Here is a 26,214-nt window from a genome sequence, read left to right on the forward strand (position 1 = left end):
ATGTTCCCTTCCAAAAATGAAATAATGTTGTTTCCTCTTCAAAAATTGAATTCAGTCATCTTTGGCAACTGGGTTCTGGGCACTGGCTCAGATGAGTTAATCACTTTATTAATAAACATTCTTGGCTTTGTTGCCCTCAGCTGTTTCTTTCCTCATGGCTCCTTACGGACATAATTCAAAAAGAGCATCTTGCACTTCTGATTTGTGCATTTTCCCATCATATTTTTGATAGCGTGACTTTTTTTCTTTGGAGAAGGGTACATGGGTTACCTACCTTCTGTTTAGTAAATTCTACTCATGGATCAAAATATATAAAGCCAGAATGGTAACAGTGATAGGTTATGTTATAGAGGAGAATCGTTCGGTAGTGCCCATCAAAGTGTAAGAGACTTGTTTGTATTTATTTGTCGGTTAGATTCTTGGGAAATTCCTTTAACTTTTCAGGTTACATTAAAGGTACTAATTAACAGTATAAAGGGAACTTGCAATGATACTATTAGTACTATTCTTTCTAAGGATGTGTAAACCAGTTCAGATCAAATCAGAAGTAATCCAGCCCAAAATAATATACTCAAATCTGTGCTTCCTGGTCATGATCAAGGTAGAAAGTGGAAACATCAAATTACTAGGAGTATGATAATTACTAATCTTGCAGTGCTGTTCTGTGGAGAGCAATATCCATATCTCAAGGCTGGAAGTGGTGTTGATCAAGTGAAATGCCGTTGCCATAAAATTTCTAACTCATTTTTGGTGATTGTTACTTGTTTTTATCCTTGGCACTGTGCTCTGCTATTTCAGGGACAAATAGGAAGTGAGAGGATGTGATCTAGGTCAGACGTTCTCAACCTTTTTCTTTCGGAGACCCCCACCAATATGCTATAAAAACCCCAAGGCCCAACTGGGGGTGGAGGGGGACTTCAGAGCTCTGGGCTTCAGCTGCTGAGCCGGGGGCTCAGAATTTCCACCCCAGTGGGTGCCAGGACTCAGGGCTCCAAGCTTCAACCGTAGGTCCCGATCAGTCTAATGCTGGCTCTGCTTCATGGATCCCCTGAAACTGCCTCACAGTCCCCCAGGGGGCTTCAGACCTGCAGTTAAAAACCATTGATCTAGGTGTTTTGGGCAGTCATCGGGATGCTTAAGGTACAGTACATTAGCAATAGAAGCCACTGTGAGCCAGTACAAAAATATAGTAATACCCAATCCCTGCAGTAGTGCAGTGTGAAGGTGAACACATGACATTTACACAGAGTGAAATGCTTTACTGCTAGTCCTCAAATTCAACTGCTGCATTGCAGCAGGGCTCTTTTCAAGTTCCAAAATTTAACTGAAATAAAAATGGAATGCTCTCTCTCTCCTGCCTTTTCACTCTGTGATCACCACCCTCTCTAATGTGGGCTTCTGTTATTCTGTCCTTTCTTGGCTCTCCTGCCTCACTTATGTTTTTTTCAGAGGATCATCTTCCCTTCCCTCTCCATTTCTATAATTGCTGACCAGAATCTGCCATAGGTTCCCTCCTTTTCTCCTTATACCCTTACTCTCTTGGTGATCTCGTTGACTCCTATGATGTCTTATCACCACTGTGCTGATGACTGTCAGATCTACCTGTTTATTCCAGACCTTACCCCTTAGTCTAAGTTCATGTATTTTTCCTCTCATCCTGAATGTCGTAGTACTTATTTTAAATTAAGTATGGCAAAAACTGAATTTTTCATCATTCCCTCAACACTTCCCTTTCTCTGTTTCCATTGATAACTCCACTATCCTGTCCATCTCTCTAACTGGAAATGTCGGAGGGGTTTTTTTTTGGGCACTTCCTTATTTCTCTCTTCAACTCTCAGGCAGTCCAGCAATCTGCAACTGTAATGAACTTTTCCTGCTATTTTTACCATGTCCCTTAATTGGTTCTTTGTCTCTTTCTGTGTAAAATTAAAAACTTTTGTCACTGAAAGCTTGAGAGAACTCCTGCCTACACATGTTACTTATCCTCTTGACCTCTCCATCTCGTACTGTGCAATCTGCCTACTCTTAACTACTGATTGTTCCCACGCAGTCATTCCTCAAACTGGAATGACCTCCCTCTGTAATGTGTCAAGCACCTTCAGTCATCTTCAAATGCCTCCGCAAAACCCATTTCTTTCACCCTGATTTCTGTCACTCACTTCCACTCCTGTGCTATCCACTCGATCCTTCCTGCACTACTTCAGCCTCATTTAAAAAATCACAGGTTATATAATTCAACCACAATATAACATGACTCATGTTATCATTTGGCCTTAATCCTTGACCCTCCTTTCACTGCTTCTTCCTTTATCTTCATTTCCTTTGTTTCTCTAAATAGGTATGCAAACTCCTTGAGGACTCTTCCATTTATAATTCTCAGTAAAGTACCATTTAAAGTTTTGACACTACATAAATATTTAACAATATCTGACACCAACAAGAAAATAATTGATCATACTCACATCGAAAATGGTCAAAGGGAAATGTTTTTGTTGTATTGCTTTCTGAACACTTGACATTCCACCTGACTTTCAGTCCAATTACTGTGGTGCATTTGCTGAAGTGTAACGTTATGGTGAAAAAGGTACTGATCGTTCACTAGATCATTCACCAGACCAGTACATACCAGAAAGTAGCTTCTTATTTGATTTCCTTTTGTTAATGAGATACTTGACATCCTGCTTTGTTTTGTATGTGCTTGCTTTCTCTTCTTCTGTTAGAATTAAACTATTGTAAATTAAGAAACGATATGTGCAGTAAATGTAGGATTGAGATTATCGTGACGTTCAGGTATTTTGTGCTTACCTTCACAGAATAATATAACTATAATATTTAGTTATCTCAAAATTGGATGATGCCTGCCCTTTCAGTGTATAAGGAGTTACTGAGAAACATGCATTGTTTTAGATTAGACAATTGTTTATAGCTCTCAAAAGTGAGGTCTATTTGTACAGTTTTAGTATTTTTTTCATTTGTACCTATTTAAAAATAATCTCGCCAAATGAATCAGAATTTTAAAGCTGATCTTTTTAACATGGAAAATATATCAGTAAAATCAGCTGAAAAAATTATAAACTTGAATCCCTTTTAAATAGACATAAAAATGCTTGCCTACAAATTAAATCTTTGTGCATATAATGTAAAGACCAGCCAAGAGCCAAATTCTATCCCTGCTTGTGCAGCAGCACAAGGGATTAAGAGTGAGAAGCACCCCTTTGGACCAGGTTGCAGGTAGCAGCTGAGGAGGGGCAGCAGGCTCCACAAAGCGAGTACATTTCCCCCTCTGTGCAGGTAGGTAGGAGAGGTCAGAAAGGGGAACATATAGCCTTGGTTTCCCATGCTTTTCCACCTACCTATCCTACGCACTCAGCAGGATAGTTGCCTTGGCATGTCAGGCAGCGTGTGCTGCAGTGGGTATAGACCCAGTACAATTTACTCCCTACATGGAGGGTCACAATGTCTCTCCCAGGCTGCTCTCAGAGCAGCATAACATCCTGATGCCTCTTGTTCTGGCAGATCATATAGTCATCATCGAGCCCTAAACTGATATAGAGGAACCAAAGAGGGACTCTTCATATTAATCATAAATATTAGATAATATTAATTTCTTCTATTTTCAGAAATTTTCTTAATGGTGTTTAAGACTTTCACAGTATAAACATTGTTCTTTGTTTTTATCATATTCTTTAGGAGGGACTGCGAACATTGTGTGTTGCATATAAAAAGTTCACACGCAAAGAGTATGATAGTGTCTGCAGGCTGCTTCAGAATGCAAAAATAGCCCTTCATGATCGGGAAAAGAAACTGGCAGAGGCATATGAGCAGATAGAGAAAGATCTTATTTTGCTTGGTGCTACAGCTGTTGAGGACCAGTAAGTATATTGCTTTGGATATGTTGAATGATGTATACTAGCAAATGTGATAAATGGGAAGATGCGCCTATTACCAGAGGAGCAATAATTATACCTCTTTTTTTGTATGAGGCACAGATCTCTTTATTTGTATCCATCTCCTATAAATTAGCTACCTACATTCTCAGTTATGCATAATAAATACACAGAAATCAGTATTTTCAGATAATCAGTGTTGCAAATTATTACTTTTACTATTATGTTTCTAACTAAGACCTACTACAAATAAAAATGTTAAATATGGCTTATTTCTTTCAGTCATAGATACCATACTAAAATAAAACTTTGAAGAATAACATGTCGTGAATATTACCCAAGTATTTCTATACTCATTTGATTTGAGTCACAAATGGTAATGAACATTTTGGTTTATATCAAAGTCAGCATATTCCTAGAATTGTTTAATCAGACTATACTGTATATTCATACACAGACCATGATTAAGGTTGCATGAGCTACCTTAATTCTGGCATTTCCTGAGTTTTGAGTGCTTAGCTTTGCAATAATAATTTTCTTTTAGTTTGTTTTTTATGGAGTTTATATAAAATCTGTCACCCATGTGGAAAAGCGGATACAAAACTCAGCAAGGTTAGGTCTGCTCAGAAGACATTGCTTGGAATTCTTCATTTGTCACTAGTTCTGGCTATGAAGGCTGTGGAGCCTCAGAGGAACAAAAAAGGGAATCTCACACTTTTGAGAACAGCACTGATGTGTGACAGGGCTGGGTGGTATTCCTGTGTACCCTTCATCTGCTGGAGGGAAGATCATGGAGAAGCAAGTCTCTGAGATGGGCAGTCTGAGGAAATGAAGGCAGAATCTTTAGGGGTTTGTGAGGAGAGCAAAAGATATGCTTATTGGGTGCTGTGAGGGGGATGTGTGTGTCTGACTTTTATCACCCAGCAACTTAGATGTTTCATTTTTTTAACACAACTAATTGAAGATACTGGATATGTTGTGTGTTTGTACTTGGACTGGAGCTGGTGAGATGAAACATCCTATTCTTTAAGTAATAAAGATGAAAGCAGAAACCTTTGAGTAGCTTGAAAATGGCAAGACACATTACTTATACAGTAACATGCTGATCTTTGTCTTTAAGCATTTTCACATTCCCAGCTATGATTTTCCTCATATTAGAAACTTCTTGTGTCTAAAACCTTTTACTGAAATACTGTTAGTGTCATGGAAACCTTTTAGTAAGGACCCTGAATTTCTCATTTCCAGTCAGTCTATCAATATTTATTGTCAATTAATATCCACAGGCTGCAAGAAAAAGCTGCTGACACTATTGAAGCACTCCAGAAAGCTGGCATTAAAGTTTGGGTTCTGACCGGAGACAAAATGGAGACTGCTGCTGCCACATGCTATGCCTGCAAACTCTTCAGAAGAAACACACAGCTACTTGAGCTAACCACAAAGAAAATTGAGGAACAGAGTTTACATGATGTATTGTTTGACCTAAGCAAAACTGTCCTAAAGCACAGTGGCAGCTTAACCAGGGACAACTTCTCAGGGTATGTAGAAAGTTCAGCTTTCAGGCTGAGAAAAGAATTGTTGGGCATTTCATAATTACTGTAATTAAATGGTTGTTAGAACAGCAATGGCAGCAATATACTGTAGCTCAATTTATGTTGCCAGAATGTGAATTACTGTGTAGCAACTAATACCTAGTGTAGGCTTGTTACGTGCCAAAAATCTTTCCACTCTTCATCCTCGGGCTTGTTATGTGACTTACATTATTTTAACCATTCCACTGCTAAAAATAGATCGTGGACAAAAATCATGGTTATGAAAAATATATTGTTTTTATTTTTAAAAGATACTATGAACAGTATGTTCCTGAATTCATATTTTGTGTGCTCTGGGACTTCCCTGGTAAGCCCATGTGCCAGGAGGTTTTGTGTACTATAATTAAGGAAGCCTTAGAGTACACCTACGTGCATCTGGGACACAGCAAGCGCACTGCAGGATCTCTTGGACCACATGTGAACCTTGAAACATTAGTGACTTAAATATGAAGGTAGAGGAACCAGAGAATATTGAATTATGTTTGTTGAGTGGCTAAGTGGCAGCTGCCCATGATCTGGGGAAGAGTGGTTGATTTCATCAGTTTAGAATGTGGCATGAAGGGAGAGGATGGTTAGAAAGTCAGAAAAATGGGATTTGGAATCAGAAAATGGGTGTAAATGTCTGAATAAAACTTCAAAAGGTTAAAACTCTAAAAGTGTTTTTTTGTCTGAAAATTTGGGGGGAAATCAGTTTCTGGGTTTTCTGGACCTAGTAATACAGCATGTATGTTTGCTTTGTTCTCTTTGTTAATTTGAAAACAAATAGCAATTTCACCCTAGTGATAAGTTTGTAAAATAAAGGGACAGCATCAGTTAGCAGGCATTGTTATGTTTTGGCAGAGTATTGCACAAATGTCGGTCTTGTTGCTTGGAGTTGATGGTTACTGGTTTTCCTTGGCTCTTACTTCCTAGATATTAATTCTCTCTGTCTGTCTTGTCAAGGGTTTGGGTGTGTTCAGTTATGTATATTATTTTAACCTTGTGTTGCAAAGGTCTTTGTACATTGGTTTTCTCTGTACCATTTGATTCATATATGTGTGAATCAAATACATTATTTATTTATTTTTATTTTAGTTGTAGGGATTCTGTGTGTGTAAGGCTAGAATGAAAATATTTCATTGTCCTGTCAAGCATTCAAGCTCATTGTCAGCTCTTAATAAATACCTCATTTTCTAGTTAATTCTGACTCAGTAGTGTGCTACTTTAAGGCTTCTGTTGTTTTCAAGGTGTGAGGGAAATTTTTAATATGTCAATAATTTATCATTATAATGGGTAGCTTAGGCAGTTTATTTTTGTCAAAGATAAACAAAAGGTTGTGTATTGGCAGTGGAGACAGAGGGAGGTTTTGGGGAAAATAACTATTGTAAATGTTTACAGACTTTTGAAAACCACTTTTTTTTCCCCCATTTTTGTTGTAAACATTCCCTTGCAGTGTTGGAAACCCAAAGACAGTAGCATTATACAGTGCATGGAAGTCAAAGCATAAATTAAACGGAATCAATCTAGTTTCATTGTCCAAGCTAGGTGGTGAAATGCAAAAGTAAATAAGCAGAATGAGTCAAAAGTAAACTAAAATTTAAAAATATTTTGCTAGGAACAGCATAGAAGGATTTTCACTTTAAGTATATTTACCTTGGTAGTGTCCCTTTTAATATTGCTTTTTGGTAAATAAATTTGTCACCTTCTCTTTCCAAATCAGGACTCAAAATATGTATATTTGTACAGTAGCTCTTCACTTGCATTTTCTTCCTCAACAGACTTTCAACTGATATGCAAGATTATGGTTTAATTATTGATGGAGCAGCATTATCATTAATAATGAAACCTAGAGAAGATGGGAGCTCTGGTAACTATAGAGAGCTCTTTCTTGAAATTTGCAGGAACTGCAGTGCAGTGTTATGCTGTCGAATGGCACCTTTGCAGAAAGCACAGGTTTGTGTTTCATGATCAATTACTTGTTAACTATGCATCTATGTAAATATTGAAAGTCATTACTGTTTGTGACATATTATGGTAATTTAAAATGTTATCTTTTACTTTTCTATCCTATAAAATGGAATAAAAAAATCAGAAAAAGAATGAGAGGAGAATTTTTGCTAGAAAGCAATTAGGTAATGGCACATTAAAAGAGAAGCCTGCTGTGCACCTGATTTTAATTTATGTATATGATCAACTTTTATGGTTGATACATACTGGTAAATGAAACATATTTAATGAACTAATTGCTTCATCTTCTGTTCATACTACATGATACTATTGGAAGAATGAGTTACCTATTATTGTGGAGTGTTAGTTCTTGTTTTTTAAACACAAATAGAAGTAAAATCCAGATGGAATAGGTAGATGGTGTAAACTATTTGAAATACTGTCTGACTCCTGTTTGCTCATTGATGTTAACATAAACATATACATTTCTGTAGATATTCCCAGATTAAAAACTCTGTTTTACCTGGAGTTCAATTTGTAAACAATATTAATAACTCCAGGGGAGGAAACGTTAAAGCATGTTGATATTTAAGACACAAAACATGGGAACATTAATATCTTGAATCCCCATATCTTTGTTTTAGTACTCATATACAGTACACATGCACATTCGTTTAGTCTAATCAATGTATTTAGTCACTCTTCTTTTCATCCTGGGGAAGTCTGTATAAGTATTTAGTTTGAATAGACCAGTTTATTAAAATCATAATGCTTGCTAGTTAAAATGGATAGATCTGTGCTCCCATATTTGGTCTTCTATATCCAGAAAGACATACCGGACCCTATTATCTTTGTTCATTGTCAAGTTTGATATTCATTTTGCCAGTCATGGAATAATCATGAGATTAATATTCAAGAAAACTATTCAATAAGAAAAGAAAAGCAACTTTACTGGCTTTGGAAGCATTTGAGAAGGTAAAAACCTTTTTTTAAAAAGGATTTTACTGAAAATGTACAGTCCATATCTTGGGAATTATTTTAATTAAAGCTTTCACAGCCTATAGATGACTGTGCATAAGCAAAACTTCTGAATAATTTCTACATTAGTCTCCGCAACAGTCTCTCTCCCCTACCCCTTTTAAAATGCACTAATAATACTTATAAAACCAGAGGACTATTCATACCCAAGGTTTTTCTAGCCAAAGAAAATCTATTGGGTTTAATGTATAATGATTGAATTGGACAAAAGTGGTTTTCTTCACTTTCACAGAATTTCCTTGGTAAGCATGTTGCTTACATTTAATTAACTGTACACCACGTGCCATCTCACAGCACAGTAACCAAACTGTAAACATGTCAGGAAAGAGATTTTTAATGCTAGTTCTTTTTCAGATCGTGAAATTGATTAAATTATCAAAGGAACACCCTATCACATTAGCAATTGGTGATGGAGCAAATGATGTCAGTATGATTCTAGAAGCACATGTTGGTATAGGTAAGTGTGCAGTCTAAATTTTAATTTACAAAGAAATAAATATAATTTAAAAAGTAATAAGAGGTTGCTTCAAAGAATTAATTCCCCATTTTCTTAGATACCTTTTATATTTTATACACTCCAGCTAATTATAAGGCATAGTGAAATCTAATAATATTAAATTAACATCACCGCATGCCCTGCAACTTTGTCAGTATTTGTTTGTATGCTTTAAATAATTTGTTACCTTTCTGAACAGCTTCTAATGACTCTTTCTTCCAGGAATCACGGGGAAAGAAGGCCGCCAAGCTGCAAGAAATAGTGACTATGCAATACCTAAATTTAAACATTTGAAAAAAATGTTACTTGTTCATGGGCATTTTTATTATGTTAGGATATCCGAGCTTGTGCAATACTTCTTTTATAAGGTAGGGTGACCTCATGTAATCCACGAATATGCATATGGTATTAACTAACTATACGTAATAGGTACCCTCAACTGTAGAAAATGCTGTAATTCCACAGAAAGTCTATTGACTCCTAGATACAAATCCCCAGGTCGTTTGCTCATTGTACTCTGGGGCGGGATTCTGTGCCACTGCGCATGCACAGAATTTATGTCCCCCAACATACTTCTTTGTTTCCCCAAAGAAAAATGACTTTCTGATGGGGAAGCAAAGGGAAGCCACAAGAGCAGTCATGCAACCCTCCCCAGCAGTATGTTTCGGCTGCCCAGGGCAGCCAACAGAGAAGTAAATCACTGTGGGACAGGAGGCGGGACTGGGGAAGACCCAACGGGTGGCTCCTACCCTGCACCGGACTCAGGTGCTAGTCCCATCTGGGCTGGGCAGAACAGGATTTCTTCTTCCCCTGTACAGCATCTGGGGCCGGGTCAGACCTATTCCCAGATTTCTCCCCTGGCTGCAGGAAGCATTGCAAACTCCTCCCTTTCCCCTGCTGCCTGCACCCATCACTCCTCAGCCACAAGGGGAGGGATCTCTGTACAGGGAGCTGCTCCCCCGTCCACCCAAACTCCGTGCATCCAGACCCCTCGTACCCAGACCCTCCCACTGAGCCTCACCTCCCCACACTCAGAAGCCCTCAATGAGCCCCACTCCCCCTACACCTGGACCACCCCAACAAGCCGCCTGGATCCTCACCACACCGAACCCCAACCAGATGAGTCTGTGTCCCAGGCAGGGGAGGCTCCAGAGTGATCTCCCATCTCTGTGCAGCCAGTGGTCTGTGTCCCCAGTGCCATGCTGGAGCCTCCACATTTATTTGTCTGAAGAACATAAATTCACACTGTGTAGAGGTCAAGCACAGGAGTTTATTACGTACAGCGCTTATGGAGTGTCACCTCACTTATAAGGCTTAGAGACACTGTTAATCAATGGATTACAATGGAACATATGGATTTTCCATGGGCGGGGAAAGTGACGGGGTAGGCAGTCCCACTTTCCCGGATAGGTTTAGCAGCAAGACATGATAGCACAGTAGCCAATGGTTAAAGGTTACATAATGTCTCTGCCCATGGTCTCAAGTTCACAAATTAACATTTAACATTTAATTAGTACGTTAATAAATGTATTTGTATAAAATATATATGTTGAATTTTTATTTGGGGTTTATAGGAATGAAGTAGCTCCTTTGATTGTCCAACAGATACATATCTAGGGGTAAAAGCAAAGGAACAGTGAAAGTATATGGCAATAAAGATTGTCTTTCAAGTTGTTCATTTGTGTTTTAAGGCAGGCATTGGTCCCTGGGAAAGGGAGGTGGGAGGAGGCTATATCATATACTGACATGCTTGAACCTTTTATAAACTCAAGGTTGGATGTGTGGGAAGAATATCTTCCTACAGAAGAAACTAACACAAGAGAAACAGGTCTTCTTTGTTTTATTTGCAACTTTGAATAAGACACAATTATTGCCCCCAACATCTGGCGTTTTGCTGACCAGGCATATATTAGCAAAAGCAAAGTTGTCTTTCAGTTATTCTGCTTTCTCTAACCTCCACTGCCTGGTTCCGCTCCTTCAAGTACTTTACATTGGCCTGGTCCACGGTTTTTCCTATTAGGGTGTACCTTAGACCCTCTGGGCCTTGGCCGCCAACTCCTCGATTTTTGCCTGCAGGGCCTGTAGACCCTCCTTTAGATACTTACTGCCATAGTGCCATTCCAGATTTTAAGTTAGGTTACCCATTATTGGCAGAGTATGGTGGAGCTGCGTCCTGTTAACAGTCAGGGTTGCCCTTTGGGGAACTGTCATGCACACGGATGGGTGCCTTGAGGGGCAGGGCTTTTTATTTAGCTTGATGGAGTGGTTTGGGGCAGTTACACACCAGTAGGTACCGTTTATTTGGACCAGCTCCATGTGCGCCAGTTTTTTAGTGATGGCCACTTTGAACCTAGACAGAGTCGTTAGAATATTATATGGGCATGTACACAGAATTTTCTTATTAGAGTGGGTGCAACATTCACTAGGATACAATGCTTTCCAGCGACCTCGGAGTGTGCGACGCCTTCTATTTTAATAACATGACCCCTCCTCCATACTGGCAGGGAGGTCACCATCCTGGCTTGCTGTAAATGAGGGATGGCCAGAGGTGCCAAAAGGTTGAAGAGTATACTGTGACCTGTTCAAACTGGTTTTGGACTTTTATTGATTTTTTTGTTTCCCCATGGCCACGGAGGGGTACTGGGGAGATAGGGTTCCACCACTTTTATAAGGGCTGGGTGGACCCGGCCATTAAGGAAATCGGTTACAATTCCCTGTGTGGAGCGGCCAAAGTTTGTTTTGCTCTTCAACAGCTCTCCTCCAGGGCCTTTATTTTGGTACCATGTCAGTATAATTGGCACATGATTTTGTACGAGTGTTTGGGGTTTTTTTTTCACAAAATTCCACACAAATTCCAGTATTGAGGTTTGTGTGTTTCCTTCCAAGCCATTATGGCAATATGCCATGTAACTGTGTTTAAATGAGGGATAACCCAGGACCTTGTAGTCCCCTTCACTAGTGGGTCGCAGCTGGCCCCCTTTAAAGGTAATTTGAACACTAGTTGCATTAAGTATAGGCACTGTCCCTCTAAGAGGGCCACAGCATTGTTTAAGGGTGTTACCCTGCTTGAAGGGGTAGCTTATGCACTGTCATGATTTTTTTCAAATGCCTTCATTAAACTCCATAATCTCTGGCACCTGACACCAGCGAATATCAGGGCAGTTAGCTGTTATTAAAATTGTGATGTTACTAGTCTCCCTGTTATTATGAGCATCAGTGTATGATTTTATTTGGACCTTTTTACGTTTTATTGTGTGCTCATGTCCTAACTGTAGTGCCATCTTTATCTCTGGCCAGACTTGTTTATTGGCCACTGCATGTGTTTTGCAAAAGCTAAGTGTTTTTTTAGTGTGGCAATTAAAGCGAAGCAAACCTGAAGGAGGGGGGTTGGTGACCCATTTTCATTCCTTCTTTTCACATGGCACACTACTTGCTTTTTTTTTTTTTTTTTTTTAATGCACCACAGGGACTGCAGGAGCCACAGCAGGAGCCTTCCCCTGGTCACTCTGGTTGTTTTGGTTACCCTTTAGTTCTTTGTCCTTTACTTCCTTTTGTTTACCTGTCGAGACACTTGTGGAAACATTGTTAGTATTGACAGATGCTGATTTAAACAATTTTAACTGATTTTGGTGCCTTCAAAATGTTCCCAATTTTCCCTCAATCTTTGCACATGTATTAGTAGTTAGAAGGACCCTTATTGGGCCTTGACATTTTGGCTTGAAAATTTTTTAACTTCTGGGTAAATGTGACACATTACCAAATTTCCAAATTTAAATGCCAGTTTCTTTAAAGTGCTGTTATTATTCAGTTGGGTTTGATTTTTTTTTTTACTTGGTTGTACAAATCCTTTAACTCTCTGTCCAATGCCTTGATGTAGTTTTGCAGCCTGTCTGCAAAAAGTCCAGACCCCACCCCCCCACCAGGAGGATTACAGTGCTAGGCATTCTTATTGCTCTTTCTGTTATTAGCTCAAAGGGCGTTAGCTGGGTCAGCCTGTTTGGGCTGCCTCTGATTCGATACAATACATCAGGGAGCATACGAGCCCATCCTTCTCCTGTATTCAGTACTGCTTTTGTTAAGGCTGCTTTTATTGTTTTATTTATTTTTTTCACCATTTCTGAACTTTCAGGGTGGCATGGTATATGGAATCTTTGCTTTATTTCTAGTGTCTTACATGCCTTTTTCATCACTCGCCCTGTAAAGTGAGCTGTAAAGTGAGGTCAGAGTTTATTGACAGGGGCAGACCCCATCTGGGTATTATTTTTTTTGCTAGGATTCGAGCTACTGTTGGGGCAGTGCAGTTCTTGGTCGGGAATGCCTCTATCCATCGGGTAAAAGTGTTAATAATTACCAAAATGTAAGTGTATCCCCTGCTTCGTGGCAAAGGGTTTAGTAAAATTAATTTGCAGATTTTACCACTGTCCCTTTGGCCGTGGTTGGTGGTTTAGAGGCACCTTTTTTCTTCTACCCAGATTCACTTGTGCGCACGTTACACATGGATTGAGAAATAATAAAGCTTTTTTTTTTCATAGAGGGTGACCACCAGTGTTTTAGGGTAGCTCTTATTTGTCTCCACCCCAGATGAGCTGGAGAGTGGATGGCTTGGAGCAGCAGAGCCCGTATGCACTCCCGGGCTACCAGCTCCTCTCCCCCACCCCCGGCCCATACCAGAGGTGATTATTGTACACACAGCCTTGCTCTTTCCATTTTTTTTTTCTGGGCTTATGGTTGCATATAGCTTTTTTAAATTCACTTCCTTTTTTGACACTACAGCTGCACAAACCTTAATAGGACTTGCTTGTGCAATTTTTTTGGCCCGTTTATCTGCCCAGGAATTTTCCTTTTGTTCCTTGCTTGAGATTTTATTATGTGCTTTTATCTTTACTACTGCCAGTTCTGATGGTAGTTTGGCAGCTTTTGTCAGTTTTTGAACTGCCTCCATATTATTAATTGGCTTGCCAGTTGTTGTTATAAACCCTCTGCGTGACCACACATTCATGTAGTTATGCACTACTCCGAATGCATATCTGCTGTCTGTGTATACAGTGAGCTTCTTGCCTTCTCCCACTCTCAAACATTTAATGAGGGCTGTTAGCTCCGCTTCTTGTGCTGACTTTGATCCTTCCATCTGACCTGACGCTATTACTGTCCCATTACTGAGTACCACTGGCCATCCGGTGTGTGGCACTCCATTTTTATACTTTCTTGATTTATTTACATACAGAATTATATTTGAATTCTCTAATGGCTCTTCTTTAACTCTCCCCAACACTTCCTCTTTCCTATTTATAAGACATTTGTGTACTTCTCCCTCTGTGTTTAGACATTCAGCTACATTTATTTTTTTGTTTCTTACGATAGAGAAGTTGGGGTTTTGCAAGCACAATGTTGATTCCCACTGCCGCCTGCGGGCATCTGTTACAGATCTTAGCCACCTGGTATTAAGGAGATTAATAAGTGTATGGGGTGTATGTAGCACTAATTTTTCCATGAGAGTGTATGATTTACAAGCTTTTACCGCCCATGTAGCGCAATCTAGAGCTGCTATGCACTCTGCACTCTGGTAGTCCCTGGGATACAGGGGGTCTTAAGGTAGATAGGTATGCTACCGACCCTGTTTATCTTCCTGAAGTTGTGTTAATACAGCTGAGTATTGAGTTTCACGATGGCTGCAGTAAAGGTGGAATGGCTTTTTCACATTGGGTAAGCCCAGGCTGGGGGTAGAGGCTAAAGCCTGTTTTATTTTTTTAAATGCCTTCTCTTGTTCTGTGCCCCATATTACTAACTCATTTGCAGGCTTTCCTCCTCTAGTGAGGCTTTGAATTGGTTCTACTGTCTCTGAGTACTCTGAAATATATGTTTTGCAGAAATTGCAGAGTCCCAGCACCGTTCGGACTTCCTTAACTGTCCATGGTTTTTTAACTCTCGAATTGCCTGTTTTTTTGTCTACAGTGAGTGCTTTTTCTCCCTGTGATATGCTGTTGCCATTGAGCTTTTTTTTGCGCTTAATTTAAATTCTGCCTCGCGAAGATATATAAACAGTTTGTTTAGGGTTTTTAAATGGTCCTTTTTATTTGAACTGGCAATTAGCAAGTTATTTACATATTGCAATATTACACTATCCACTTCCAAAGGGACTTGTGTTATTACTTCTGCCGTCACCCTGTGGAAGATAGAATGGAACCTCTGGGGTACTCGGGTTCAAGTATAGTACTGGTCTTCCACTGTAAATGCAAATTTTTCCTGACTCTCTTTTGCAAGGGGAATACTCCAAAATTCAATAGCTATATTCAGGACTGAGAATACTGAGTGTTCTGGTTTTAGCAAATTAAGAATAGTGGCAGGACTTGCCACAATAGGGTGTGCCTTTGGATTCACCTGGTTAAGGTGGGTGTAGTCTATAGTTAACTACCAGGTCCCATCTGGCTTTCGGACGGGCCAAATTGGGGAGTTAGTTGTGGAGGTGGTTTTTCTAATCACCTGTTTAGCTTTTAAATTAGTGACTATAATTTTAACTGCCTTTAAGGCTTTTGGTTTCATTGGGTACTGCCTGTGGGCTTTATGTGTTGGTCTTTCTACAGATATAGGCTTTATGTTTACTAGCCCACAATCTTGTTTATCTGTTGCCCACACTTCAGGGTGAAGGAAAACACAGTGTTTTTACTGGACTTCCCCCCACTCTTGTATTATTGTCTTACTCCTGGCAATTATGGCTATATTTTGAGATAATCTCTCCTGTTTGGACCCTCCGGCCCATTCAGTGCAGCTGGCTCTGGGGTTGATTGCTCCCCCGAGCTCCTTAAGGAGATCTGTGCTGCAAATTGTGTCTTCCTGCTTGGGGCAAACCCAGATTTGACTGACTGTGACCATATTTTTAAATTTTATTTCTACTGGCTGGCTTACGGTTCCTTTTAATCTTCCCTCTGCCACTCCTTTAATTTATATGGTTCGACGGGTGAGGGGGAGATTTTGGCTGGTTATCGATACCGAGGCTCCTATGTTTATTAAAATTGTTGCACGGTTGGCCCCCCACTCGTGCGTTAAGAAACATCCTGGGGTCACTTTCGGTTCCAGCCACAGAGGCCGCAGATACCTATTTGCTAGCCAGTAGTTTGAGCAACTGCTGGATTTGTTTTTTTGTTTTTGGGTACTAGTTGTATCAGTTTTATTTTGCTTGTTTGGCACTGGCCCTTCTTACGCCCCCTCTCCCCCCTGGGGTGGAAGCAGTCTTCCTTTATGTGGCCGCTCCTTTTACAATTGCTGCATGTTTTGATTTTATTTTTACAGTTACGTGCCAGATGTCCAGGCTTATTGCACGTGAAGCAGGTAGTGGTTCTGATTGCATGAACTGCTGTAATTTCCTCAGAGGGGATGGTTGCTGCTACCTTCCTCTTTTTTCTGTTTTCTACTTCTGTGTCCCTTTTCTTTACTGCTGAGTGTGTTTCTCCCACTGAGGTGCCTAATGCCAGGACCGCTTGGTGGTTTGCAGACTGCCCCTTCCTTTAGGATTTGGAGGAATACATCATGGTTTTGGGATGTTATATTCTCCAGACCTGAATAAGCTCGAAATGCATTCCATTTCTTTTCAGCATAAGACATGGCAGACTCCCCCTTCTGCTGAACCACTGATTGCAGAGCCCCCCAGTTAGTGGTCTGTGCTCCTAGAACAGCAGATAGTGCATTTCTGGATTCTGTTACATTGCCTACATCTGGGTTTGGAATTCCTGCTGGTTCTCCGGCCTGATCCCCTCCCGCAGGGTTGGGGTTATGATTTTTAGCCCAGTGCCCCATCTTCCATTTATCTTTTAAGTTGTCCCACACATTCCTGGGGCATTTACACTTGGCCAGGATGTGAACATCCTTCCTGTGGAGGCTGTGTATTTTAGCCAGGCCATTTAGCTTGTCCCAAAACTCAGTATTTTTGTTATCATGTTTGAGTTTGGGTAAATCAGATAGTAATGCCTGTTTTTCCTGGGGGGTGAAGGGATGGTAGATTTTAGTTGTTTCTGTTCTGAGTCCCCTTATTGGTTCACCCTCCGCATTAACATTTCTGAACCTCCTTAACTGTGTTTTGATTGAAGCCATATGCTGTACTTGCTCCCCTTGGGCAATTAATCCTTGTGACGCTCTTTTATTATCTTTGTGGGTGCTTAAATTTGGCCTTTCACACGAAGAAATGTATGGGGGGGGGTTGGATTCCTCCCCTTTGCTTTGTGCTGCTGAGTTTTTTCACAGATAGTTAATTGGTGGTGCAGTTGGCTAACAAATGCTGGGAGTGGGCTCTCCCCCCTCCCAATCTGGAAGCATGTTTTAGGCATGGTGAATGTAATTCGTTTGCTCTGGGATCTTTTCCAATCTCCGGACAATTACACATTTTAAAGCACAAATTCTTATTTTTTAGAGCTTGGTTTTTAGATTTAAAAATTGCATTTTCTTTTCTTTTATGTTGAGTATATTCAATAACACTATTACTGCCTTGTCTGTTTTGTCACTTTTCTGATTATTCCACCAAGTAACCAGATCCGCCTCTGGTCCGGCTGCAGAGTAGTTTGTTTTTTTAGCTGCTGTTTGCTGAGTTTTGACATGTTTATATTTCAAATACTCTCGAGGGCTGATTATCGCCTCTCCCTTTGATGCCATGGGCTTTTACTCACCCGGCTGCTGACCTTGTTTTTGGGAACTTACATTTTCCCCTCTAAATGCCGTAGTTTCAATCTTTACAGCCTGTCAGCCTTGATCGGGATTTACCTTTTCCCCTTTTTATGCTATGGTCTCAATCTCCACAGCCTTTTATGAGGCCCTCTCCCCCCCCTTTTTTAAATACTGCGTGGTTTTAAGTTACACACAGCTGCCGGCCTTATTGGTTGGAGACTTTGTGCTATTCGAAAGCATGTACGTTACATGCCTGCGGGGGGGCACTCCCCTAGGACTTGCAGTGTTACGTGCAATGAGGAAATGGGACCACCAGTTTGCACTGCCTACCGCTTGCGTACCCAGCCAGTCTTGGGCTTAACTCAAGGCCAATTGCTTGCTGGTGGTTTATTCAAGTTCCCCGTAACATACCCCTTAGTTTAAACAGTACATGACACTTTTGCACTTGTCTTCCCTCCCATTTGGTACCCTTATTTAACCCCTCTGCTTGGACTACACGTGCCTAAGTTCCTTCACACTTAAATTTAAAAAGCGGAAACAAGATGTGTTTGAAAGGGGATGAGAGACTTCTATCCCTGGCCTAATGAGGTGGTAAAGTAAACATACTCACCTCCTTGGATTTCAGTCTCAGATCCTCAATTAGCTCACAAGCCTGAATCCAGGACGATCCCCCAAATGGAAGGACATAAATTCACACTGTGTAGTGGTCAAGCACAGGAGTTTATTACGTACAGTGCTGACGGAGTGTCACCTCGCTTTTTAGGCTTAGAGACACTGTCAATCAATTGATTACAATGGAATATATGGATTTTCCATGGGCGGGGAAAGTGACAGGGTAGGCAGTCCCACTTTCCCGGATAGGTTTAGCAGTAAGACATGATAGCACAGTAGCCAATGGTTAAAGGTTACATAATGTCTCTGCCCATGGTCTCAAGTTCACAAATTAACATTTAACATTTAATTAGTACTTTAATAAATGTATTTGTATAAAATATATATGTTGAATTTTTATTTGGGGTTTATAGGAATGAAGTAACTCCTTTGATTGTCCAACAGATAGATATCTAGGGGTAAAAGGAAAGAAACAGTGAAAGTATATGGCAATAAAGATTGTCTTTCAAGTTGTTCATTTGTGTTTTAAGGCAGGCATTGGTCCCTGGGAAAGGGAGGTGGGAGGAGGCCATATCTTAAACAGACATGCTTGAACCTTTTATAAACTCAAGGTTGGATGTGTGGGAAGAACATCTACCTACAGAAGAAACTAAAACAACAGAAACAGGACTTCTTTGTTCTATTTGTAACTTTGAATAAGACACAATTATTGCCCCCAACATCTGGCATTTTGCTGACCAGGCATATCTTAGCAAAAGCAAAGTTATCTTTTGGTTATTCTGCTTTCTCTTAGCTATTGCTAGGCCTTTGACCTTTTGACCAAACTCAGGACTTTGGGCCTGTACACAAATCCATATACCAGGTTATTACATCAGCAATGGATTTTAACCCTTCATTGTCAAATAAAATTTGCAAAATTTTGCAGAATTTTAGAATATTGTATATAGAATTCTAATTTTTTTGGTGCAGAATGATCTCGGGAGTGTCACTGTCACCAAACTCTGAGGTAGAACAGCTTTTATTTATATGCACTGTGTGATCTTTAATACGGTCACAAATAAAATTTTCATTTTTTCTTTAATCTTTATTCCCTTATGTATTCCAGCAACTCCCTCCTCCTCCTCTACCCTCCACCTCACCCATCTTCTAAGCTCCATATGCAGTGGCCTTTTAAATCAAGTGTGAGGAACAGTGTTTTAAAAGTTAACATAATTCTAACTTAAATCAGTTTCTAAGTTCAGTTGACCAGTGTGGATGGAGAAACCCATTTTACTGTTTGTGTCCACACTGACTGGCCACCGTATATCAGAAACTAGTTTACCTGAATCCCATTGTTGATATGACCTTAATTTCCTCTTTCTGTTTTCTGTGCCCACCCACCCCCGGGTAGCATCTCATTTCCCTCCAACTTGATAGAGTATTTATAGTTTTTCTTTCAAAATTGTGTTTGTCTGTGCTAATGTAAAAGGAGAATGTGAATGCCCTATTTCTATAAATCTGTCACGGTATTTTCTGTATTCTGTGTACAGTACAATTAGTATTATACAATATTATAATATACATGGTTGTAATAATGCATGATATATGTTGTTGATGCATCACTTGATAACTCTCACTTTGTTTTCCAGAATGTCTGCTTCATTTTTCCTCAGTTTTTATACCAGTTCTTCTGTGGGTTTTCACAACAGGTTAGTCAGGCATTTTAATTTTTCTGCTTTGTGTAAAACCTTCTCTTTGGCCTTTTTTAACTAAAAGCGTTAGGCTGTTGTATATTCTTACTGGACCAAGTAGGCTGGGAAAGCTGTTAGTTTAGCTTACAACTGTCACTAAAGAAGGCCATTACCTTTGGTTAGTGTGGCTTTCAAGAGCTCTCGTGACTGTTACTGAAATGAATTTGATGAATTATCAGAAAACCCACATTATTTTCTGAGTCAAAGACTTAATGGAAAAAGCAAAACTGAGAGTTAGCTGTGGAAAGCAAAATCTCCATGGAAAACATGCAGTTCAATCTTTTCATCGATTTTTTTTTGCTCACAAGAGCATGGATAGAGGAAAATCTAAAAGGTGTGGGTGTGAACAAGCAGTTTGTCTTTTGAGGCAGGGGTGAAAGTGCAGAAGGCTGCTGGCTTGATCTGGGGGGGGCGGGGCTCTCAGGCTGAGCATGCAGATGCCCATACCGTGGAAATCCATGGTGGGAGAAGGGAAAATAAACACACCAGTTTAGGGAAAAGGGACCTAATTCTCCAAAAGAAAAAAAAAAAGGCATTCTTGCGGGATGGCAAGGTCCTCTTTCTTCTAAATTCTTGTTTCTTTGCTCCTCCTCGGCTGTTCTCAGCTATCTAAGTTGTATGGAAGGCTCCTTGTCACTCCTCCCATGAAGTAAGGGAGATGAAAACAAATTCAGGAACTTGGAAGAAAAGGAGACCGGACCTTTGTCAAAGATTTTCCCGGTAAAGCTCTAATGAGCTTAACAAAATGGAGTTTGAGTTAATTTTAGGGATGCGCTGAAACCTATCTAGCATTTTGCAAAGCACTCTCTGGCTAATACTAGATGTTAAAGCATGTGTTCATGAACTTTGACTGCAAAATTTGCCATTCTTTTTCATGAAAAATAACACTACTATTTTTTTTTTTTAAGAGAAGCCTTTGTAGTAAGGATTTTCAGTGCACATGTTTCAGGGCATAGGTTGATCATGAGGCAGGGTCTGGAAAAAAACCCCACTTTATAGGGGTAAGGAATAGGTTTGTTGTTGATGATAAACGTTATGTACCTAGAATAAGGCCCAGAACAGGGAGAAGGGGAGAAAAAGTTTGGTTCATACCCATTCCCTTATGCTGTCAAGGAGCTGATTTGATCCCCCCTATTCAAGCTGTTCTCTAGAGCCGCTTTAGCTTAAACTTGCTAGCTACAGCCCCACAAGTGACCATTATGTCATCTGAGGATTACTGGAATGTAACAACACTCCAGCCATTACACCTGAACTCTGCCCTACATTGGGTGGGTGAAAAGGGGGTGGAGTGGAGCTGGCTATGCCTGACAGAGATTTCCTCCACCAGAGGAATCAGTTGTCCAGCTAGGGCAGCTTTACAGCTCCTTTGCACAGCTGAAACATTGTGAGGCGGCCACTGACTATTGTCAGGTCAAATTTTGATAGACTTGTTTGCCCAGAGGAACCTGGGTGAAAACTGACTTTTATCCTATCTCAAAAGCTGTCATGCAAGGATGTTATGTGGAATTTGTCTTTGTTTTAAGGAATGTGCTTTTATGGCTCTAAACAAGACAACGTTCTCCTGTTAAATCAAGCATAATATGGTGTATTGTGTTTGAAAATGTAACTGGTTAATATAACTCTTTTTTCCATCTGCAGCCTTTATATGATACTGCGTATCTAACACTATACAATATCAGCTTCACATCTCTTCCTATCCTCTTGTACAGTCTAATGGAACAACATGTCAGTACAGACATGCTCAAGAGAGAACCTTCACTGTACAGGTAAAGGTAATCATTTAGCCCAAAATGTTTGGCTATTCATTTGTAGACCGTCTTTTTTGGAATGTGTCTCTAAAATACCTTTAGCGATTCAGTACTTCCATTGTGCACAATATAAGAAATTCAACATCCTCTAACAATTAAATGCGCTGCACCTGAGATGGTAGTTCTGTAAATATTTTGGAAATGACCGGATGTATATAGCATACTATACAGCATATATATGTTTAGGGCTGTTGATTAATCGCAGTTAACTCACACTATTAACTAAAAAAAAATTAATCACGATTTTAAAAATTAATCGCGATTAATCGCAGTTTTAATTGCACTGGTAAACAATAGAATACCAATTGAAATTTATTAAATATTTTGGCTGTTTTTCTACCTTGTCAAATATATTGATTTCAATTACAACACAGAGTACAAAGTATACACTGCTCACTTTATATTATTTTTTATTACAAATATTTGCACTGTAAAAATGATAAACAAAAGAAACAGTATTTTTCAGTTCACCTCATACAATACCATAATGCAATCTCTTTATCGTGCAAATGCAACTTACAAATGTAGATTTTTTTTTTGTTATGTAACTGCACTCAAAAACAAAACAATGTAAACCTTTAGATCCTACAAGTCCACTCAGTCCTACTTCTCGTTCAGCCAATCGCCCTGACAAACAAGTTTCTTTACATTTATGGGAGATAATGCTGTCCACTTCTTATTTATAATGTCAACAGAAAGTGAGAACAGGCGTTCACATGGCACTTTTGTAGCCGGCATTGCAAGGTACCTGTGTGCCAGATATGCTAAGCATTCGGATGCCTCTTCATGCTTCGGCCACCATTCCAGAGGACATGCTTCCATGCTGCTGATGCTCGTTAAAAAAATAATGCGTTAATTAAATTTGTGACTGAACTCCTTGGGGGAGAATTGTATGTCTCTGGCTCTATTTTATGCGCATTGTGCCATATATTTCATGTTATAGTAGTCTTGGATGGTGACTCAGCACATGTTCATTTTAAGAACACTTTCACTGCAGATGTGACAAAACGCAAAGAAGGTACCAATGTGAGATTTCTAAAGCTGGCTACAGCACTCAAACCAAGGTTTCAGAAACTGAAGTGCCTTTCAAAATCTGAGAGGGCCGAGGTGTGGAGCATGCTTTCAGAGATCTTAAAAGAGCAGCGCTCCCATGCGGAAACTACAGAACCCAAACCACCAAAAAAGAAAATCAGCCTTCTCCTGGTGGCATTTGATTCAGATGGTAAAAATGAACATGCATCGGTCTTCACTGCTTTGAATGGTTATTGAGCAGAACCCCGTCATCAGCATGGACGTATGTCCTCTGGAATGGTGGTTGAAGCATGAAGGGACATATGAATCTTTAGCACGTTTGACATGTAAATATCTTGCAATGCTAGCTACAGCAGTGCGATGTGAACACCTGTTCTCACTTTCAGGTGACATTGTGAACAAGAAGTGGGCAGCATTATCTCCTGCAAATGTAAAAAACCTTGTTTGTCTGAGCGACTGGCTGAACAAGAAGTAGGACTGAGTGGACTTGTAGGCTCTAAAGTTTTACATTGTTTTATCTTTGAATGCAGTTATTTTTTGTACATAATTCTACATTTGTAAGTTCAACTTTCATGATAAAGAGATTGCACTACAGTACTTGTATTAGGTGAATTGAAAAATACTGTTTATTTTGTTTTTTGCAGTGCAAGTATTTGTAATAAAAATAAATATAAAGTGAGAAGTGTACACTTTGTACTCTGTTATAAATGAAATCAATATATTTGAAAAGGTAGAAAACATCCAAAAATATTTAAATAAATGGTGTTCTATTATTAACAGTGCGATTAATCGCGATTAATTTTTGTAATTGCTTCGCAGCCCTAATATATATATTTCAATAGCTGGATAAACTCTGTAGATCATGTACAATCTTGGACAGAAGTTCAGAATTATAGTAGAAAATTATTGCCCTACAGAGTGGAAAAAAACGTATTCGTTTAGTATTGTTTAATACCTCCATCTGTGGAGGACAGCAGATTCCTAGAAACAAAACACACTATATATCTATTTATAAACTTTTCTTTTGAGGGGAAAGAGAGACTGAAAGCTGCAGTTTCTCGCTCCTTTTTCCTTAAATATTCTCTTTGCTGGATCTAATTCCATCAGCGAGTTCCTTGTTTCTTGCAGAGGTGAGTGGTGCGGGTATAGTCAAAGATATCTTTTATGCAGCAACATGTTTTTCACAATAGACACCATGTGAACAAGTTTTTTTGAAGCCCCATAAACATATTGTTGCTGCTTGTTGAAATACCTCAAGCCTGCTTCTAGTATGCCATAGTGTTTCCTTGAAACATCCATCAGTTTTACATGTCCCAAGATCCTTTTGGCAAGGAGACTAAAATAGTCAATGGCAAAATCTTCACTAGCTTTCAGGACAGTAATGCTAAAACTATTTTAGATTACTCTTCTCTGCCAGTTGGATGACTATTTCTGCCAATAAACTGCATTTGGCAGTCCACATTAGGATGAGTGTCTGGTTTGGATTGCTGAAGCTGCAAAACCCGTGCCTTATTTTGAGAGTAATTGTGGATGCCCAAAGCATAAACTTGAAAAGTGTAATATGGCTCCAGGTATTTATTTCACAATTGGGTGAACTCTTAGATCCTAAGGGCAATATGACATACTGCTATTGAAAACTCATTTTTATTACACCTTACAATTTAAAAAAATGCTTGTTTTGGAGAGTGACATTTTTGTTTGGCTTTTGAGAGCATAGCATATTTAATGCCCACTGATCTTCTGAACTTATTTTGTCAGTCAATAGTACAAAATTATTGCAGGCCACATGAGACACATGATGCTCTTTTAGCCATTTATAGTGATGTATTCTTTTGAAAAAATTCCTGTTAAATGAATGGGGTAATTTACTCACAATGAAAAATAATTTAAGATCGTCCTGAGCCCAGTTTTTTTTAAAAGCTATTTGGATGAAAATATTGATTGATATGATCACTGATGGAAAGGGAGAGAGCGTATAAGTGCTTTTGTTTCCAGCTACTGTTTATATCTTTATAATTCACATTTTTCATTTCAGTTTTGCTCTGACCCATTTTATGATATTTTATGATAGGCCATGTCCCAATTTTCTGTGTATGAGAATTAAACAAGTACCATTCAAATTCATATGTACTGTGGAAAATTTACTATAGCCAAATACTTTTGTCCAACAATCAATCAATCACATTTTCTAAAGGAAAGCATTCTAGTAATACTCTTTATGTTAATATACTCTTTGATTCTGGTAAGCGTGACTCCACCTATGTTGTTAACATTCCATATCGTAGTAATAAGTTTGTCCTGTGCTCTTTTTGTTTACAAAGAGCATCACCTGGAAAAGAAAACAAAGTCTCCAGAGACCTCTAGTGTTTCAATTTATTACATATCTTTTTAGGTCATCAGTGTGTACAGCACTTTATAAAACTTGTACTTTAAACATGTCCCTTCCCTGAAGAGATTGAAATCTAACTTGCACTGGTACAGTACAAATACAGAATTTACCATCAGAGTGAGAACTGGTAGAATTATAGTCAATGAGTAGTGGAGAAGGCTAGAAAAAAGTCGTAGATCTTACGGAGAGAGGTGAATGTGGGTCTGGTAGACGCTTGTCGCATGGGAAGCGTTTAGCTGTTCCAAATAAAATATTTTAAATATTTCTTCTCACAGAATAATTTGTTGACTTCATATTTCTTGGATCTTTTTAGCATGCCAGTCTGAGTGCATATGTCTTGTTTTGTTCAGGGATATCGCCAAGAATGCTCTTCTGCGCTGGCGTGTATTTATTTATTGGACGTTCTTGGGACTGTTTGATGCTGTGGTATTTTTTTTTGGTGCCTATTTCTTGTTTGACAACACAACTGTGACCAGCAATGGACAGGTTAGTATTTAGTTTGATCAAAGTAGACTTGGGAAATGAAGAAATTGTAACTTTTAAAATCCCAAATGTTCAATTATGATTTACATAGGCGTAATTCATTAAAAATAACGAACTATTGTCATAAAGGCTTCCTGTAGAGATAACAACTTTTATGGGTGGCAGTGAGATAGGAGTGATCTGTAACACTGTGTTTAACAGAAACAGAATTATATAGCTAAAATACCGTGGATCAGTAATCAGCATGTGGCTGCATGCTACTTTGTGGGGGTATGGGGGAGTTTATAACCTGAACTTGAAATATCCTGTAAGAATTTACATTATAACTTTGCTATTTCATAATTAACACCTACTTCATCAGTATCTTGATAATTGGACTCATTTAATTAATTTGTGATAGACACCTGAATATCCTTGTGATGGGTACCACGCAAGAGCCTAAATATAAAAGACTAGAATTACATGTTTAACATTTATACATTTTACGTGTCATTTAAGATATTCTATTTCTTCTTACTGTACAGTGACATGAATATAAATTCTTAAGGACCTTTTGCATTTTAGTTATTTAT

At 39.2% G+C, this 26,214-nt stretch overlaps 1 protein-coding gene across 7 annotated transcripts in view; it reads left to right on the top strand.

Annotated features, from left to right (window-relative positions):
• The window catches only part of ATP11A (ATPase phospholipid transporting 11A), a 214,053-nt gene that overhangs the window by 165,064 nt on the left and 22,775 nt on the right, over window positions 1–26,214 (top strand). For all 7 annotated transcript variants that reach the window (XM_037897098.2, XM_037897104.2, XM_037897078.2 and 4 more), the window contains exons 18-25: window positions 3,691–3,872; window positions 5,171–5,422; window positions 7,234–7,408; window positions 8,795–8,897; window positions 9,159–9,304; window positions 19,829–19,888; window positions 21,569–21,696; window positions 25,510–25,645. In XM_037897098.2, coding sequence (XP_037753026.1) covers window positions 3,691–3,872; window positions 5,171–5,422; window positions 7,234–7,408; window positions 8,795–8,897; window positions 9,159–9,304; window positions 19,829–19,888; window positions 21,569–21,696; window positions 25,510–25,645 — 1,182 coding nt within the window. The remainder of the gene's footprint in view (window positions 1–3,690; window positions 3,873–5,170; window positions 5,423–7,233; window positions 7,409–8,794; window positions 8,898–9,158; window positions 9,305–19,828; window positions 19,889–21,568; window positions 21,697–25,509; window positions 25,646–26,214) is intronic.

The sequence above is a fragment of the Chelonia mydas genome, chromosome 1, assembly GCF_015237465.2.
Source record: "Chelonia mydas isolate rCheMyd1 chromosome 1, rCheMyd1.pri.v2, whole genome shotgun sequence".
Classification (NCBI taxonomy): Eukaryota; Metazoa; Chordata; order Testudines; family Cheloniidae; genus Chelonia; species Chelonia mydas.